The sequence below is a fragment of the Solanum dulcamara genome, chromosome 3 (assembly GCF_947179165.1).
Source record: "Solanum dulcamara chromosome 3, daSolDulc1.2, whole genome shotgun sequence".
Taxonomy (NCBI): domain Eukaryota; kingdom Viridiplantae; phylum Streptophyta; class Magnoliopsida; order Solanales; family Solanaceae; genus Solanum; species Solanum dulcamara.
This window is the reverse complement of record NC_077239.1, coordinates 11,145,377-11,162,575: the sequence shown is the minus strand read 5'-3', so window position 1 is coordinate 11,162,575 and position 17,199 is coordinate 11,145,377. Positions and strand designations below refer to the sequence as shown.

The 17,199-nt window shown below is 37.9% G+C and overlaps 1 protein-coding gene and 1 pseudogene across 1 annotated transcript; both read right to left on the bottom strand.

Annotated features, from left to right (window-relative positions):
- Window positions 1-324: 324 nt before the first annotated feature.
- On the bottom strand, window positions 325-3,317 carry LOC129881542 (plasma membrane ATPase 4-like; annotated as a pseudogene).
- Window positions 3,318-8,579: 5,262 nt separating this feature from the next.
- Window positions 8,580-9,282, bottom strand: LOC129883448 (uncharacterized). The gene is made up of 2 exons (XM_055958112.1): window positions 9,024-9,282; window positions 8,580-8,830 (listed from the first exon to the last, which is right to left on the bottom strand). The coding sequence occupies exons 1-2, from the start codon at window positions 9,280-9,282 to the stop codon at window positions 8,580-8,582; spliced, it is 510 nt and encodes a 169-aa protein (XP_055814087.1).
- Between the last annotated feature and the right edge of the window lie 7,917 nt (window positions 9,283-17,199).

Below are 17,199 nucleotides of genomic sequence, written 5' to 3'. Positions count from 1 at the left end.
TTTTTTTTAGCAATTTTTTTGAATAGGTAATATCAGAATCATAACTTAATTTGTATTTCTCTCTTTTGTTACATATTTATTAGAATATTTATCAAGTAGTGCCATTAATTATTTAAAAATATAATATCTTTTCTTATAACCGCGGCGCCAAGTACACTAGTTTCCTTAATAGCAGACAAAGTCAAGCTTATTGTCGAGAATTTCAACTTATATGTACTGAGGCAACATTCTATATAAGATTGCTAAAGATTGTTAAATTCTATGTTTCATTAAAATAAGTACGTGAATCTAGACATGTTAACTTGGTTATTAATACAAGTCTGAATGATAAAAGTAAAGAGAGATCAACTCCTCGAAAGATTGTAAAAAGAAAAAAAACTAATTTAATATAACAATGACTAAAACTGATTGTAACAACATCCAGAATGAAAAATATGAGCTACTATTAATCTTACGAAATTTAACCCCGTGAAACATAAAAAAAGAACAACTGCAAATGGACATCATTCACTAAATTGTATAATGTTGCTGAATTGTCTCGATGCCAAGTCCCTTTAGCTTCATGACTGATTCCACATGTCCCTTAAGTGTATGAAGATCTCTTAGCCTGGCAACTTCAGCACGACGTTTGGCCTGTTCAGCTAATTCATTATAGCTTTTGTTGTCATATATCTGTGAGGGGTGAAGTCTGTGCAACGTGGGTTGAGCCAATACCCATTGTGCCTCTCTTTCTCCCCTACCATAGTCCTTCTTGCTTGTGAAAGCAACCTTGTTTTCAATCATATTATTCCAGGCTCTACCACTCAAAATGTGTCTGATTGCGAATTTTAGAATATCCATAGGTATGTAGAAAATAATACTGTAAAGCGAAATAACACCAGCCCAACCCCAACCAATACCATGGATCCTAGCAAAACCCCAGTTTGCATATACTGCAATTATGGTGGCAACCAGCTGTGCAACAGCAAAAGCAGCTAGCAGAAGGAGACCAAGTCGTTCTATGTAAGACCAGCTCCTTGACCTAGTTACGAAAATGAGTGCCTGACTAACGATGCTGACTTGAAGATATAGTGCAGAATTGAGCTTGTGTATATTGTCTCTAATCGATCTTACACCAAACGTGTCACTGAAGAAATTTGACTGGTGAGCAACCCAAAAGAAGATAACAATCATCACGGCTAGGTAAGTGCCAAGAACTATGCCAGTGGCAAATATTTCTCTCAGTTTCCATGAGTCAGGCACGGGTGACGGCTTCACTTTGTCTTTAGATATGGTCATGATGGTTCCATCATTGAGAATGGAAATGATAAGAACCATGAAAGGTGAGAAATCAAACTTCCAGATTAGTGCAATGAGCATGAAGCCTAGCACGATTCGGATGGTTATAGAAACAGCATAAATGGTATAATTCTTCATCCTTTGGAATATGGCTCGGCTGGTCAAAACGGCACTCACTATCACACTTAATCTTGGCTCCGTGAGAACTATGTCTGATGCACTACGGGCAGCATCAGTAGCACCAGCCACAGCTATGCCTATATCTGCTTTCTTCAGAGCAGGGGCGTCATTCACACCATCTCCTGTCATACCACAAATGTGGTTTCTTGCTTGGAGCTTCCTCACAATCTCATATTTGTGCTCTGGAAAGACACCGACAAAGCCATCAGCCATCTCAATGAGTTCATCCATAGGGAGATTAGCAGTAGTATTTTCATCCTTGTGCATCCCCAGGAGAGAGGAAGAGGGATACTTGTTTTTCCCCATGCCAAGTCTACGACCGGCCTCCTTGGCTATGGCAAGCTGATCGCCAGTTATCATTTTTTTGTTGACACCAAGGACAAGGGTACGCGTAATTGTCTCTGCACTATCATGCCTTAGAGGGTGAAAAAGAGGCAAGGGGACTACAAATACCCAAGGCCCTCCAGGACTTTCCTTTGTCTTCTCTGGTACTGTCTGTTGAGCCACTGCAAGAGATCGAAGACCACGATCAGCGAACATGTCAATGATGGAGTGAACTTTCCTCTTTACGTCCTCATTTAGGCCACAAGATCAACAATCTGTTCAGGTGCACCTTTGCTAACCCTATGCCAATTGCCATCGGAATCTATGTAAGTAATAGCTGGGCACTTGTCGACAGGGTTAAAAGACAGTAAGTGCACTTCTAGAATCCCAGCTCTAGCCTCCTTGGGATCTTCCAGCATTCAGACGATGCAAGCATCAATAGCATCCTGGTTTTCAACTCTTGAAGCTCTGGCCCCAAGAAGAATAACAGTATCTTGGACCATATCCTTTGGGAAGACCTCGACTAAGTTTTTGTCTACTTGAAGCTTGTTTAATGTAAGAGTTCCTGTCTTGTCACTACAAAGGACATCCATTCCAGCCATCTCTTCTATAGCAGTCATCCTCTTGGTGATGGCACCTTGTTGTGACAATTTACGTGATCCAATTGCCATAGTGACTAATAATACAGTAGGCATGGCTATTGGAATCCCTCCAATGATAAGAACGGGGATATTATCGATTCCATCTGAATTGGGTACATGACGAGTATTTCTATGACGATTCCAACTAGAATAGAGCATATGCAGAAGTTGCCGATTGCTGTCAAGACCTTCTAGAAGTGGCCAACATTATTAGTAGTATGAACAAGATGAGAAGCTTTTCCGAAGAAGGTGCTTAGTCCAGTTGCAATGACAAGAGCGTCAATTTCACCTTGTTTACATGTGGAACCAAAGAAGACTCCGTCGCCTGAGTGCTTTGTGATGGGTAATGACTCACCGGTGAGAGCAGAGTGATCAATCTTGAGGGGATCTCTATGAAGGAGACGAGCATCAGCGGGTATGATATCCCTCAACTTGATACTTATTACATCCCCTGGTACTAGGAGTGCTGCATCCATTTCGTTCCAGCTACCATCTCTTAATACCTTTGTCTTGGGAGCAAGGCCTGCCATGAGGGCTGCTGCAGCATTGTTTTCTTTGATGAAGCTGACGGTGGAGTTGATGAGAAGCAAGATGACAATACCAAGGAAATCTGGCCAATCTGGGGGCCTATTCTCTCCATTTGACAATACAATTGCAATGATAGCAGCAATTTTCATGACCCATGACAAGGGGTTCCACATGAAACCCAAGAATTTTAACATCTTGTTCTCCTTTTTCTCCTCAAGTTTGTTTGGGCCAAAGTGTTGAAGCCTTGTATGTGCATCATCACATGTCAATCTCTCCTTGGAACTTACCAATGTCCTAAATACATCATCGATTGGTACCATCTCGAGATCGACCTTCTCCTTGTTGATATCATCCAAACTCACCATCTTTACTCGAATTGAATTAAATTGTTAAGACCATTGACCATGGACATGTATATATAGAACCCGTTTGGATTGGCTTTAAGTTGGTCAAAACCAACTTAAAGCCTCTTTTTAGCTTTTGGACGTGTTTGCCTAATGCTGACTTTAAGCCATAAAGTTCTTAAAGTCAGTCAAAAATGAAAAGTTAGGATTTCTAACTTTTTTTTTTCCAAAGTGCTTAAAGTCATTTTCTTTGACCATGGAAATTACTTTTATATCCCTTGTATTTTAACTAAATTCTTAAACTACTTTTTTTTATTCTTTTAACCCTAAAATTCACATCATAAGCACTTTTATCCAAACACTCAACTACTTATTTATAAAAATAACTTTCAGCACTTCAAAGTTCTAAAAGCACTTCATACATAAAAGTTACTTTTTTTAAGCAAATCCAAACGGGCTCATAATATTTCTATTATTCCGTGACCATATAGCTATAGGAAACACAATTTGACTAGGTCTTGGATTATATATTAGATTCCTTCAGTCCAATCTAATAATTAATATTAGGGAAAATTGATATAGAGTCCGTTTGGATGAGCTTAAAAAAAATAACTTTTATATATGAAATGCTTTTAGAATTTTGAAGTGCTCAAAGTTATTTTTATAAATAACTTAATGTTTGGATAAAAGTGTTTATGTTGAAAATAAGTGTTTGAATTTTAGGGTTAAAAGAATAAAAAGGGTAGTTTGAGAATTTAGTTAAAATATAAGTGATATAAAAGTAATTTCCATGGTCAAACAAAATAGCTTTAAGCACTTAGAAAAAAAAAAGTTAGAAATCTAACTTTTCATTTTTAACTGACTTTAAGAACTTTATGGCTTAAAGTTATCATTAAGCAAACACGTTCATAAACTAAAAAGAGGCTTATAAGTTGATTTGACAACCAACCTAAAGCCCATCCAAACGGGCTCACGTGTAATTAAGGTAAAGGAGAGTCAAGGAAAAGGATTAGGATTTTATTGATGGTTTGGGTTTAGAAATAAACATAATGCCCTAAGTAGAATATAATAAGGAAAGGAAAGACGTGAAATCTTAAATCTATGTTACCGCTTCAACCTCAACAGAAACTTTGAAATTTCCCACCACACCGCTGTGAATTCATTCTCATGGCCTGAAGTTCCACCTCTGCAAATTCTTCCTTTTTATCTAAAACTCCTTCGCACTATACAACCACCTCTGCAAATTCGCAGGAATTTATCTTTATCCAGCTACAAAGCTATATTTTCCTTTTCGATCGTTTACATGAAATTCTTGCTGCTGCACTTTTCACGGTTGGACACCAAGAACATTGGCTGAATATCAGGGCCACGAAGAGATAAAAGAGCTTTTCAACTTGATGCAACCAACTACTAAAGAAACCAATGTCTGTCCTCCTGAGGCGACTAGTGCTCTCTTGCGAAAGTACTAACTGAAGATGAAGTATATAGTGAGGACATAGCAGTGATAAGAGATGGAGATCATCTAGTTCTTGCTACTTCAGATCATCTAGCTCAATCGTACATATTTCAGAAACAAATCAGTTTGACCAGTGAATTTAGGGCTAATCATTCTGGGTAGTAGATGATATCACTAACGAAGGCAATGTAATTACCGCATAGAGGAATTTTAATCATTGAAAGTAATTGGAAGAAAATGAATATACATAACAAAATTTTCTCAATTTTATAGAACTAGTGTACACTAAATATATATCAATATTTGAAGGATCATAATTTTTACGCTCCCTCGTCTAAATTTGTGAGTTGGAGTATGGAAAAATGAAAAATCAAGAACCGAAACGCCCTCGAAGGAGGAGAGGCACAGCTGAAGTAACTATTTTTTTCTAATCATCCCACAAGCCTGTTGGGGAATTGACATCTCCATCAGGGATTGACCTTTTATATAATATTCATGTACCCACTTAATCCATATACTGTCCTTTTTGATGGCTAAATCCCAATGTGACTTAGCAATTGCAGCTCTATTCCATCCTTTTAGATTGGTTAAGTTTAAGCCTCCTCCGGCCTTGGGAAAACATACCCTTTCCCATGCAACAAGGGCCTTATTAGTAATCACGTTTTGGACCGATCATAAATAGCTTCGACAGTAGGATTCAAGTAAATGTAACACCTTCTCTGATACCAGTAAGCTTGCATACCGAAGATCACTACTAGATAGGGCTATGAGTTCTATTATCTAGTCGCCCATGATATGAGACATGGTCCAAGAAAGAGAGACCTACTCAAGGTACTTTTTCTACCAGCGAGATATCTTGCATAGTCAACATCAATAAAACCTACTAGATCGAATGAATCCCCAAAAATATACCCAAGAACCAGATCTGAGCTCTTTTGATGCATCTAAGGATTCTTTTGAACGGACTTTTTGGGACACGATTGAAATCTAGCACGTAGTCCTACATTGCATACTATATCAGGTCTTGTGGCAGTGACATACTGAGGAACCAATCATTCCTCTATATTTTGTATCATCCACGGGGGCCTAGTTCATCTTTTTTCCAATTTAGTAGTTCTAATAATTGAAGTACCACTCACCTTAGCACCTTCCTATCAAACCTTTTAAGAAACTCCTTGATGTACTTCTGTTGATGAATGGGCGTTCCTATCTAAGACTGTTTGGCTTTAGTCCAAGAAAGAAGTTGAGTTCCCCTATCATGCTCATTTTGAATTCACTACTCATTAGTCTTGCAAAGTCTACACACAGTTTGTCATTTGTTCCTCCAAGATAATATCATAAACATATACTTGTAATATTAGTAGGTCATATTCTTCCTTCCGTAGAAACAGAGTTTTGTTAATTCTACCTCTGTTGTATCCATGATTTAGCAAGAAGGTAGATGGTTGATGATTCCATGTTCGAGGTGCTTGTTTCAGCCAGTACAATGTTTTATCTAGTTTGTACACATGGTCTAGATTTTCATTATTTTTAAACCTTGGGGGTTGACAAACATACACTTTGTCACGACTAGAGACTACCTCCTACTCACGACACGATGCTTAGAGTCACAAGTGACCCCAAGCTAACCTCATGGTTTGGCATAACACTAAGACATACATGAAATAGTAACTAAAATATAAATGCAAAAGCTGAGTCTGAAAGAGTCTATTCATTCAAATATTAGATCGACAAATCAGAGTTTAACATAGGCTAAAAACTAACATTTGACTCTCTGAAAGCCCCTACTAAGGTGAGTTACTAGGACAAGTCTCTAGATAACTCTAATCGCGTGAAACTAATAACAATACCGAATGAAATAAAGATATCGTCCTCGGAAGATGAGGACTCACCAAAATGCTACTAAGCTGATTGAAGATCGTACTAACCGCGAGCTGGATATTGAGCGTCGGAACCTATATTATAATACAATATAGGCAGAAAGTATGCAGTCATTATTTTAAATGTACTGAGTGTGTGAGATAAGCAGGATAAATCTAACTACTATATATGCTGAACTATAATGGCATAAGCTAATTCATAGATCGAGTAAATAACATGCAACTGAGATATACTGGACTGAAATAAATAAATACATGGTTATGCAATAATTGAAAGACTGAATTGTCGGAGATAGTAAAGCAGACATCTAACCATGTGAGCTACTACATGAAGTTTGATGTATAATCCCCATCAAAAGGTCCCAATATACTTTGCCGATCCACTAAGCTAATATCTGTAAAAGACTAAGGAGTCAAGCCTCAACTAATGGGTGACCTTCATAATCCTATGGTGGCACATAGTTGTAGGTCTTAGGGATTGATCTAAAGGCCTCCTGGCTTAACGAACGGGTGAGCCTTCATCCCTAGGTCCGCTCGGTGCTAAGTAAACTCCTAATGAAAACATGCAAATAAACTGAAGATAGTGATAGTATGATAATACTGAATCCTGTTGATAATTGATAAATAACTGAGTATCTCATGAATACCAATACTGATAAATACTGAAAGATACTTTATCTAAATGCATAATAAATCATGATAAGCCGATAAATCTGAGACATGCATCTAAAATACAATGTTCTGAGACATGAAAATATCTAAGTTTTGAGGGTTCATTAAATTACTATTTAGAAATACTGAATCATAGTTTTAAAACACAATATTAAATAATTCGTGAAGAAGAATGTGAAATAAGGTAGAAATCATGTTTTTCATAAAACTCTAATTGCTATAGAAATCATGAACTGAGAATCTGAGGTTTACTTGGAACTCAATGGATGAATGGATACGCATTAATAAAATCCCACATACCTGCAATGACGACACTAGCTTGAATTCTTGATTTGAGACTTGAAGCATTAGAATTGCTTGAGAAGAACCATCAGAGAAGAAATCTGATTTGGGGAGTTTTACGTGTGAGGGGAGGTTTAGGGTCACTAAATTTCCATTAATTCCACTTAGAATATGCTAAAAAGACATAGTATAGGAATTAAATAAATGGAAAAGACCAAAATGACCCTAAAAGAAAACTGTCGAAAGCCATTTACGAAGGTCATCTACAGTCCGTAGATTAATCTATGAGTCAAAGATTCCTCTCATGGAAATCACGTTTAAAGATTTTGAGTTTCTGATGTTTGATCTATGAGACCCATTTTTGATCTATAGTTCCTTCTACGACTTGTGAATGTGGTGTACAAGAATCAAGCAAAAATAGAGTTTTTGAAGTTGAAACTACAAGACCCATCTACGATTTGTGATTATGTTTACGATCCATAAAAACTATTCATGAGGATTAGACTTAGTTTCAATTTCAGAACTTGAGTCTATGGGACCATCTACGACTCGTAAAGGGTTTCATAACACATAAAATTGGCCCATCAAACTCACGGAAAATTTCTTATTACTGAAGTTTGAACTACAAGTGGCATCTATGGTCCATAGTTCCTTTTACGGCCTATAAATGATGCCCATAAATTCCTATTTTCTATAGATCTGAACTTTTAAACTTCTGAGGTGTTATAGAATCTCCCCCTTGGAAACATTCGTCCTCAAACTGACTCTAACTAGGCTGAAAATAGTAGGGTAAATATCTATAATTCCTAGACTAGAAACTAAATATTGAACCAATGGAACGATTGAGAACTAAAATATTAAGACTGAACTGATTTCATGAACATACATGCATACTAAGGCATGAGAATAACTGAAAGTCATGAATTTAAATAGAATACTATGGAGGAACTATTACCTCATCCTGGAACTAAACTATAAGGAAAGAGGTGGGGTACTAGGCTATCATATTTGCCTCTGCTTCCCAAGTAGCTCTCTCAACTAACTGATTCCTCCAAAGGACTTTCACTGAAGTGACTTCCTTGTTCCTCAACCTACGAACTTGATGGTCAAGAATATCAACCGGTACCTCTTCGTAAGAGAGAATTTTCTTTACATAAACACTCTCCAAAGGCAAAACTGAAGTCGGATCATTACTGTTCTTCTTCAATAAGGACACATGAAACACTAGATGCAGTGGTGCTAGCTCTACGGAAAATTCCAATTCATAGGCCACATTACCAAAATGCCTCATACTTTTGTAAGGGCCAACATATCGGGGTCTGAGCTTTCAGTTCTTGTCAAATCTCATCACCCCTTTCATGGGTGAAATTTTCAAATTTACCAATCATAAAAAATTCAAGCTCTCTTCTCCTCACATCTGCATAAAATTTCAGTCTACTTTGGGCTATTCCCAACCTATCTCTAATAAGTCGAACCTTCTCCATAGCCTCATGAACTGACTCAAGACCTATCAAAGCCACTTCACCAACCTCAAACCACCCTATAGAAGACCTATATGTTCTACCATAAAGCGCCTCAAATAGAGTCATCTGAATACTGGAGTGGTAACTGTTGTTATAAACAAACTCAATCAAAGGCGAATGATCATCCCAATTACCTTTAAAGTCAGTCAGACATGATATTAACATATCCTCCATGGTTTGAATAGTCCATTCGGCCTGACCATCTATCAGCGGATGAAAATTGTGCTAAGCTTTACCTGAATACCAAGGACTTTTTGAAATGACTTCTAAAAGTGAGATGTAAACTGAGTACCCCTATCTGAGATGATGGATAAGATAACTCCATGCAATTTCACCAACCCTCAAATGTAATTTCTAGTGTAATCCTTGGTTGAATAGGAAGTCTTAACTACAGGAAATGTGCTTACTTACTCATTCGGTAAACAACCACCCATATCGAATCATGTTCTTGACACATGCGAGGCAAATCTGTGATGAAGTCCATATTTGAATCTTCCCACTTCTAAGTAACAATACTGATATCTTGAGTCATACCTCTTGGTTTCTGATGTTCAACCTTAACTTATTTGCAATTTGGAAACTTAGCCAGAAATTCTGCAATATCCTTCATCATGCCATTCCACCAATAGACTTTCCATATATAACGGTACATCTTAGCGGCTTCCGGGTGAATACAACATAGTGAACTGTGAGTATATGTGTAACACCCCTCAAAAATTTTCCCTAAGATTCAGACCCTTCTTGTATATGGGTAGGGTCGAACTTGAGTATTGAGGAGCGTATAGGATGAGTCCCTGAGAAATTGAAGGAGGTTGGAGGTGATGTGGGGTCACAAAGGGCCCTAGGACCAAATTAGATCCAAAAGATTATCGTGGCTAAGTCTTGGGATGAGTTCGTATAAGGAGTTGACTTCTAATGACCTTATCTTTTGAAAGACAACAATCTGGGTGGCCCACGACCTATCAAATTAAAGGCCGTCGAGTCTTCTTTCCAACGCCACCAAGAATGTAAATTTTGGAGTTCGAAGTCAAAAGATATGATGATCCTAAGACAAACTGTCACGACAGGGATTTCAGGCCTGGGTTGAAATTATAGAAAAAGGCTTGGCACCCCAGTGGCGCGATGCTCCACTATCACGCAAGAAACATGCCTCAGTAGTTTGGTCCCTGGCACGGTGCGCCACTACGAGATGTGCAGGGTTTTTCAAGCCAAATTTCCAGAATCCAGAAAATATGGCCTTGGCGCTGTAAGGGCGCGACGCGCCACTATCGCGCCAAGAATGTGCCTTAGTAGTTTGGTCCTTGGCGCGGTGCGCCACTAAAAGATGTGCAGGTTTTTAGGCGTAATCGATCTGGCGCTGCAATGGCGCGATGCGCCACTATCACGCTAGGAGCATTTTAGCCTATTTTCAGAACTTTTGAGAAGGGGCAATTTGGGAATTCATCCAAATTATATATGTATCACCCTTGATCATTTTGGGATCATAATTTTCAGCCCTCTCTCTCTCTCTAAAAGCCCTAGGAGCCTCTCTCTCTCTCTCTCTTCTTCTTCTCCATTTCCAACAAGAAGTGTTCCAAGAGTTTCAAGATTCGAGTTCTCCATTGAAGACCCAACATCAAGGTTTTCTTCAAGTCTTCACTAAGGTATGTAAGGCTATCCAAAACATGGGTTGAGTCCACCCATGTGCCCTATACCTTCTTTAAGGATAAATGTCCATAAAAATGGAGTTTCTTTCTAGGGTTGTGTTCAAATGAGTTTTGTTATCTATTAAAGTGATTCTTGTTATGTTGATGAGGTTGAGTCAAGAAACTTCTAAAAGAGAGCCTTTATGTGAATATGAATTGATGAGAAAGAGTTTTTAAATATGCTTTATTGATTCTCTTGACTATGTAGATTATGATAAATGATGTTGTTTTCTTAAAAGTGTTGCTTAGCTTGAATTACTAATTTAAAACCTTGAGGTTGTGTTGAGTCTTAAAGATTGATTAAACGGATAAAGGAAATGGTTAGTGATGTTTGAGAGTTGTTGTAAATATGCATTTAATTTCACTCTTGAAAAACATGATTTGGAGATGATTGATTGTGCTAGAGTTGATGAGTTGACAAGGTTTAAATGAGACTTGTCGATATGATTTGATTGAGTTGATTGGATGGAGTTTTATGAGCATTGAGTCTTAGGAGGAGTATCGAGCATCGAATTGGGTAAGAGTAAAGTCCATACTCGAACCCAATAACTACATTGCCAAACATAGGAGGGGATTGAACCGTTAAAGTCGGATGCTTCCCCAAAATGTTTTTCTTGACATTATAGGACTTGGTTGGATTGGATCCATGATTAGTTGACTCGTTCATGCCCTGGCAAAGCATGAACGGATGCGGCAACAATGTCGGCTTGTTGTACTGTCACTGGCTCAGAAGTAATGGTTGTCCGGTAAGAGAAACTCCCTGATAAGTCTTGATAGTACTCTGAGTCGGATTGAGTTGAATGGTATGCGATTGGTCCCGTCTAAACCATATTCTTGTTTAGACCTAGGACATTTGATTGAGTTGCTATTTCTTTTGAGTTGAGTTTCGATGGATTTGATGTTCCCTTTATGTCGTTTCATTCGGCCATTTTACATACCAGTACATTCCACGTACTGACGCCATTTGGCCTGCATCGTTTCATGATGCAGAGAAAGGTACCATAGATCATCAACCGGCGCTCCGTTGAAGATCCACATCCACTCCCAGTTAGCAGTAAGTCCTCCTAGTTCTGGAGGATGTTGAGTTCTTCTTGTATAGTTTTGATGTCACTTACTTTATTTTTATTATTGGTAGCCATGGGCTTGTCATGGGCACCTTCTAGATTGTAGATAGAGGCTTCATAGACCGGAGTGTAGAAATGTTGGATTGTTCTTTTGAGTAACCCTTTTAAAGTTGTTGTCGAGTCGATGATTGTTTAGCCTTGGCCTTAATTTATGAACAGTATGTCATTAATTGAGTGTTCCGCTAAGAGAATGTGATTGAATGAATGTGTGACCGGACCAGGTGGCCCGCTCGGAGGTCAGAAATGGCCATCCGAACTAATTCTTTCTTCTCCTCAATGTGAGCAACACTATTCACAAACAACCTGGTGAGAGAATATGCCACTATATTGGCTTTACCTAGATGATATATGACACTAATATTATATTCCTTCGACAACTTAAGTCAGCACCTGTCACAAAGATTGAAGTCTTTCTGATTAAATACATATTATAGGATCTTATGATCTATGAACACATCCATATGAACACCATGAAGATAGTGCATTCAAATCTTCAAGGCAAACACTACTTCTTCTACCTCAAGATCATGAGTCGATAGTTCTTCTCATGAACTTTAAGTTGCTTGAAAGCATAAGCTATGACCTTACCATATTGTATCAGCACACAACCATGGACAATTCTAGAGGCATCAAAATATATCACAAACCCATTTGAACCCTCTGGCAGAGTCAAAACAAAGGTTGTTGTAAGCCAAGTCTTTAACTCCTGAAAACTCCTCTCTTGACTTTTTTCTGAGTCAATCTAGACAAAAGAGAATGAAAAAAGGAAAATCCTTCAACAAATCATCTGTAGTAACCACCTAAACCCATGAAACTTCTGATATTTGAAGGAGAAATGGTCCTAGGCCAGTTCTTAACTGCTTCACTCTTTTGAGGATCAATCTGAATGCCCTCTCCAAATTCTATATGGCCAAGGAACACTACTGATCTCAACCAAAACTCATACTTGCTAAATTTAGCAAACATTTGATTGTCCTTAAGAATCTACAAGACAATTCTCAAATGGCTTGCAAGTTCATCCTTGCTCTGAGAATAAATCAAAATGTCATCTTTGAAGATAATGACGAACATATCCAAACAAACACCCTGTTCATCAAGTCCATAAGAGTTGCTGGAGCATTTGTTAGTTCAAACGATATAACCACAAATTCCTAGTGACCATTCCAAGTCCTAAAGGTTGTTTTTGAAATGCCACATTCGATGACTCTGAGTTGATGATAACTTGATCTGAGGTCTATCTTAGTTAAGAAACTGACACCCTAAAGTTGGTCAAACAAGTCATCAATCCCAGGGTTAAGATACTTATTCTTGATTGTGACTTTGTTCAGTCGATGATGATCATTGCACATTCTCAAAGAACCATCTTTCTTATGCATGAAGAGAACTAGAGCACCCCATTGAGAGATGCTAGTCTTGAAGAAACCTTTATCTAAGAGATCCTTCAACTGATCCTTTTACTCGTTAAGTTTATCTTGAGCCATTCTATAAGGATAAATTGAGATAGGCTGGGTCTCTGAAAGAAGGTCTATTCCAAAGTCAATTTTCCTTTTGGCAAGTACTTTAGGAAGATCTTTGAGAAATACTTTTAGAAATTCATGCACTACTGGAACTGACTGAAGGGTTGGGGTTTTAAAACTGAAATCCTTAACCCAGACTAGATGGTAGATGCAACCCTTAGAATCATCTTTCTAGCCTTAAGGTAAGGACAAACCGGTCTATAGGCACTAAACTACTACCCTTCCATTCTATGATTGGTTCATTAGGAAGCTTAAATTTAATGTTTTTGGTTCTATAGTTTGCTGAGGCATAATAAGAGTATAACAAATTTATGCCAAAAATAATATCAAATTCAAACATGTCTAGCTCTACTAGATCAACTGAAGTGATTTTTTGAAAGATAAAGATTGAGCAATTTCTATATACCCACTTGGGTAAAACTGATTCACCGACATGAGTAGAGACTAAGAAAGGTTCTAACAAGATTTTGGGACTGACATCAAAATTCACTACAACATAAAGAGTCACGAAAGAAAGTGTAGATCCTGGATCTAACAATGCATAAACATCAAACAAAAAAAACATGCAACACATCAGTGACTACATTAGGGGAACCCACCCACTTATCTTTATAAGTATCTAGCATGACTTCATCATAATTTTCAAGTTCTCCCATGTCATTCAAAAGTATATAATCATTTGGAGAATAATGTGTTAATTTCAGCTTCTCCCTAATAGATTTTGTACTAGAGGTTTCTGGAGTATCTGAAGTTGTCATCTAAACATGAGTTGGAAGATGATCAACCACACCATCATTAATAGGAGCATCTTCATGTTCTACACTCTAATGATTATTCTGATATTGATACCCATCGACATTATTATCTTGGGTGCCTTTATGTGCAAATGATGTATTAGTACTAGAGACTGGATCAACATCAATCAAGCTCTTATAAATTTGAGAATTTGTCTTCTCAGTCTTGTTAATATCTTCAATAGTTTGGTCTTCAAAGATCACATTATCACGACTTTTGATAAGTTTCTTATCAATTAGATCATAAAAGAGATATCCAAACTCATCTTGACCATAACCAATGAAGATGCACTACAGCAGCAGTGAATACAACTGAGTTACAGCAGCAGATACATTGCAGAGAAGGCAACAATATGGAACTCCAGCAGAACAAGTTGGAGCTACTCACCAGGAACAATTACTCCAGAAGTCACACCACAACACCAACAGCTACACTGCAGAGATGCAGCAGGTTGTATGCACTGCAAGTAACAACACCATTGGAGACCTTTGCTTGTTTACTTGTTAGTGCAGAACTACACCAACAACATGGGATACCTGGGATGCAGAACTATAGAAGATTGGAGTCTTACAGGGGAACTACAACAGCTGACCTTGGAACTCCTCCAAAGTGCAACAACAACTACAACAACAACACCTACAGCAAATTAGCTGAGATGCAACAAGTGCAGCCTTGCACTTTCACACCTCAGACCTACAACATACAACAACTCTCAACAACAACTTCCAATAACAACAGCTTCAGAAATACAATCCAAACTACAGGGCTGATCTGCATCTTGGCATCTATTGGGCCAACATGTGGAATGGCCTATGGTTATTTCTCTGAGCAGAGTATAAGAACAACAACAATTGGAGCGGTTTCTTCCAACAATCCATGGAGTCACAGCCTGAAACAGAGGCTACAACAGATGGTTTCATACTTGTCTTTTGGTGCAACTAAATGTATTTGGAGCAGCAACAGTCCAACAGCAACAACAACTAAACACCCACAGGTGTTTATTACTTTGGTTACTTGTCTATGCAGACCCACAGAACTTCAAAAGAAGGGAGACAGCAGCCTGGCATGCAGGAAGCTCATCAACACTCCATCCATGCCAATTACCATACTGCAACAACATGCAACAGCAATCACAATATCAAGCTACACAATCTACCAACAACAACAGCTTCAGAAAGCCTTTTGGTGCAGCTGGATGGTTAGCTCAACAACAACTATTGGGCCTTCTCAATTGTTTAAGTCGTGCAGGTTGTATGCAGATCTTCAAATGCCTGATGCAATTAACAAAAATGCAGACCAGCAACACAACACCCAATACTTGGAGCCGCACTCAACGGCTATAAAAAATGAAGCTAGTTTTCAATTTTGGTCACTGTTGTGTGTCTCCTGGTTTAGTTGTACTGACCTTGAGCCTTGTGTTGGAGTTGTGAGGCTGATTCTGGATTTAGGGAAAATCGATCCTCCCTCAGTTATGTTTTCTCTTCTTAGTCGCATTGTACCGAGAGGAGTCCTCTCATAGATTTAACGCTTTTCTAGTACATAGATAGCACCTTTGTACCTGGGATAAGTATGCCGACCTTAAAGCCGGCTTCTCATCCATCTTATTTTTGGAGGTAAGGCTTTTCATGTCCCCCTCCTTGTACTTGTTCTTTCGTTCTGCTTTATATAATGAGGAAAATTTCGATTAAAAAAAAATAATAATAAAAAAATGAAGATGCACTACTTAGTTTTAACATACAGATTTGATCTCCCATCTTTTGGAACATGCACACAACCTTTACACCCAAAGACTTTCAAGTGATCATAGAAAACATCTTTTGAAAACCAAACTCTATTTGGAACATCACCATCTAAAGCAACAAAAGGAGATGAATTGATAACATAAGCAACAGTGTTAAGTGCTTCCGCCCAAAATGAATTTGGAAGTTTAGCTTCTGAAAACATGCATCTAACTCTCTTAGCTAGAGTTCTATTCATCCTTTACGTCAAACCATTCAATTGAGGCATCTTGGGAGGAGTCTTCTAATGAATTTTATTGTGCTTTGCAGAAGTTATCAAAGGGACCAACATACTCACCACCATTGTCAAGTATGAATACATTTTAATTTTTTTCCAGTTTGTCTCTCAAATAAGGCTTGAAACTCCTTAAACGCATCAAGTACTTGAGCTTTGGATTTTAAAGTATATATACCCATAGCTTGCGAGAATGATCATCAATAAAAGTTGCAAAGTAAAGTGCACCACCTTTTGAATTCACTTTAAAAGGACCACACAAGCCAGAGTGTACTAGCTCCAATAGTTCAGACTTTCTTGAAGGAGGATGACTGTGAAAAGAAACTCTTTTTTTGTTTTCCAGCTAACCAATGAACACATCTTTTCACCTTTGCTTGTTTCACACCGGCAAGTAAATTCTTCTTATCAAAATAGGTGATCCCCCTCTTGCTCATATGACTGAGTCTCTTGTGCCACAATTTTAATAAAATCTCACTTTCCACCAAATTTATAGAGTCACTAAGAATTGATCCTTGTGTCACGTATAAATTCGAATGCTTTCTTCCTTAAGCTACTATCAATGAGCCTTTGGTGACCTTCTATTGTCTATTGAACAAGTCATTATGGTAGCCATAATCATCTAATTGTCGTACAGATATCAAATTCCAAGGAATGTCTAAAACATGCTTGACATTCTAAAGGACTAACATTGTACCAATATTGGTCTTCAAACAAATTGTGCCAACACCAAACACCTTAAGCTTACCATCATTACCCACCTTTAACATGCCAGAGTTAACATGACTATAAGATGAAAAAAGACTTTCATTGGTGTTACATACAATGTAGCTCCACAATCTACTATCTGACTTATATCTTGAGATACAAAATTGATGATTCTTTTATCATAAGCAAATAGATCATCTTGAACAACAAAAACAACATTATTTCTATTATTTCCCTTTTTCTTTCCTTCTT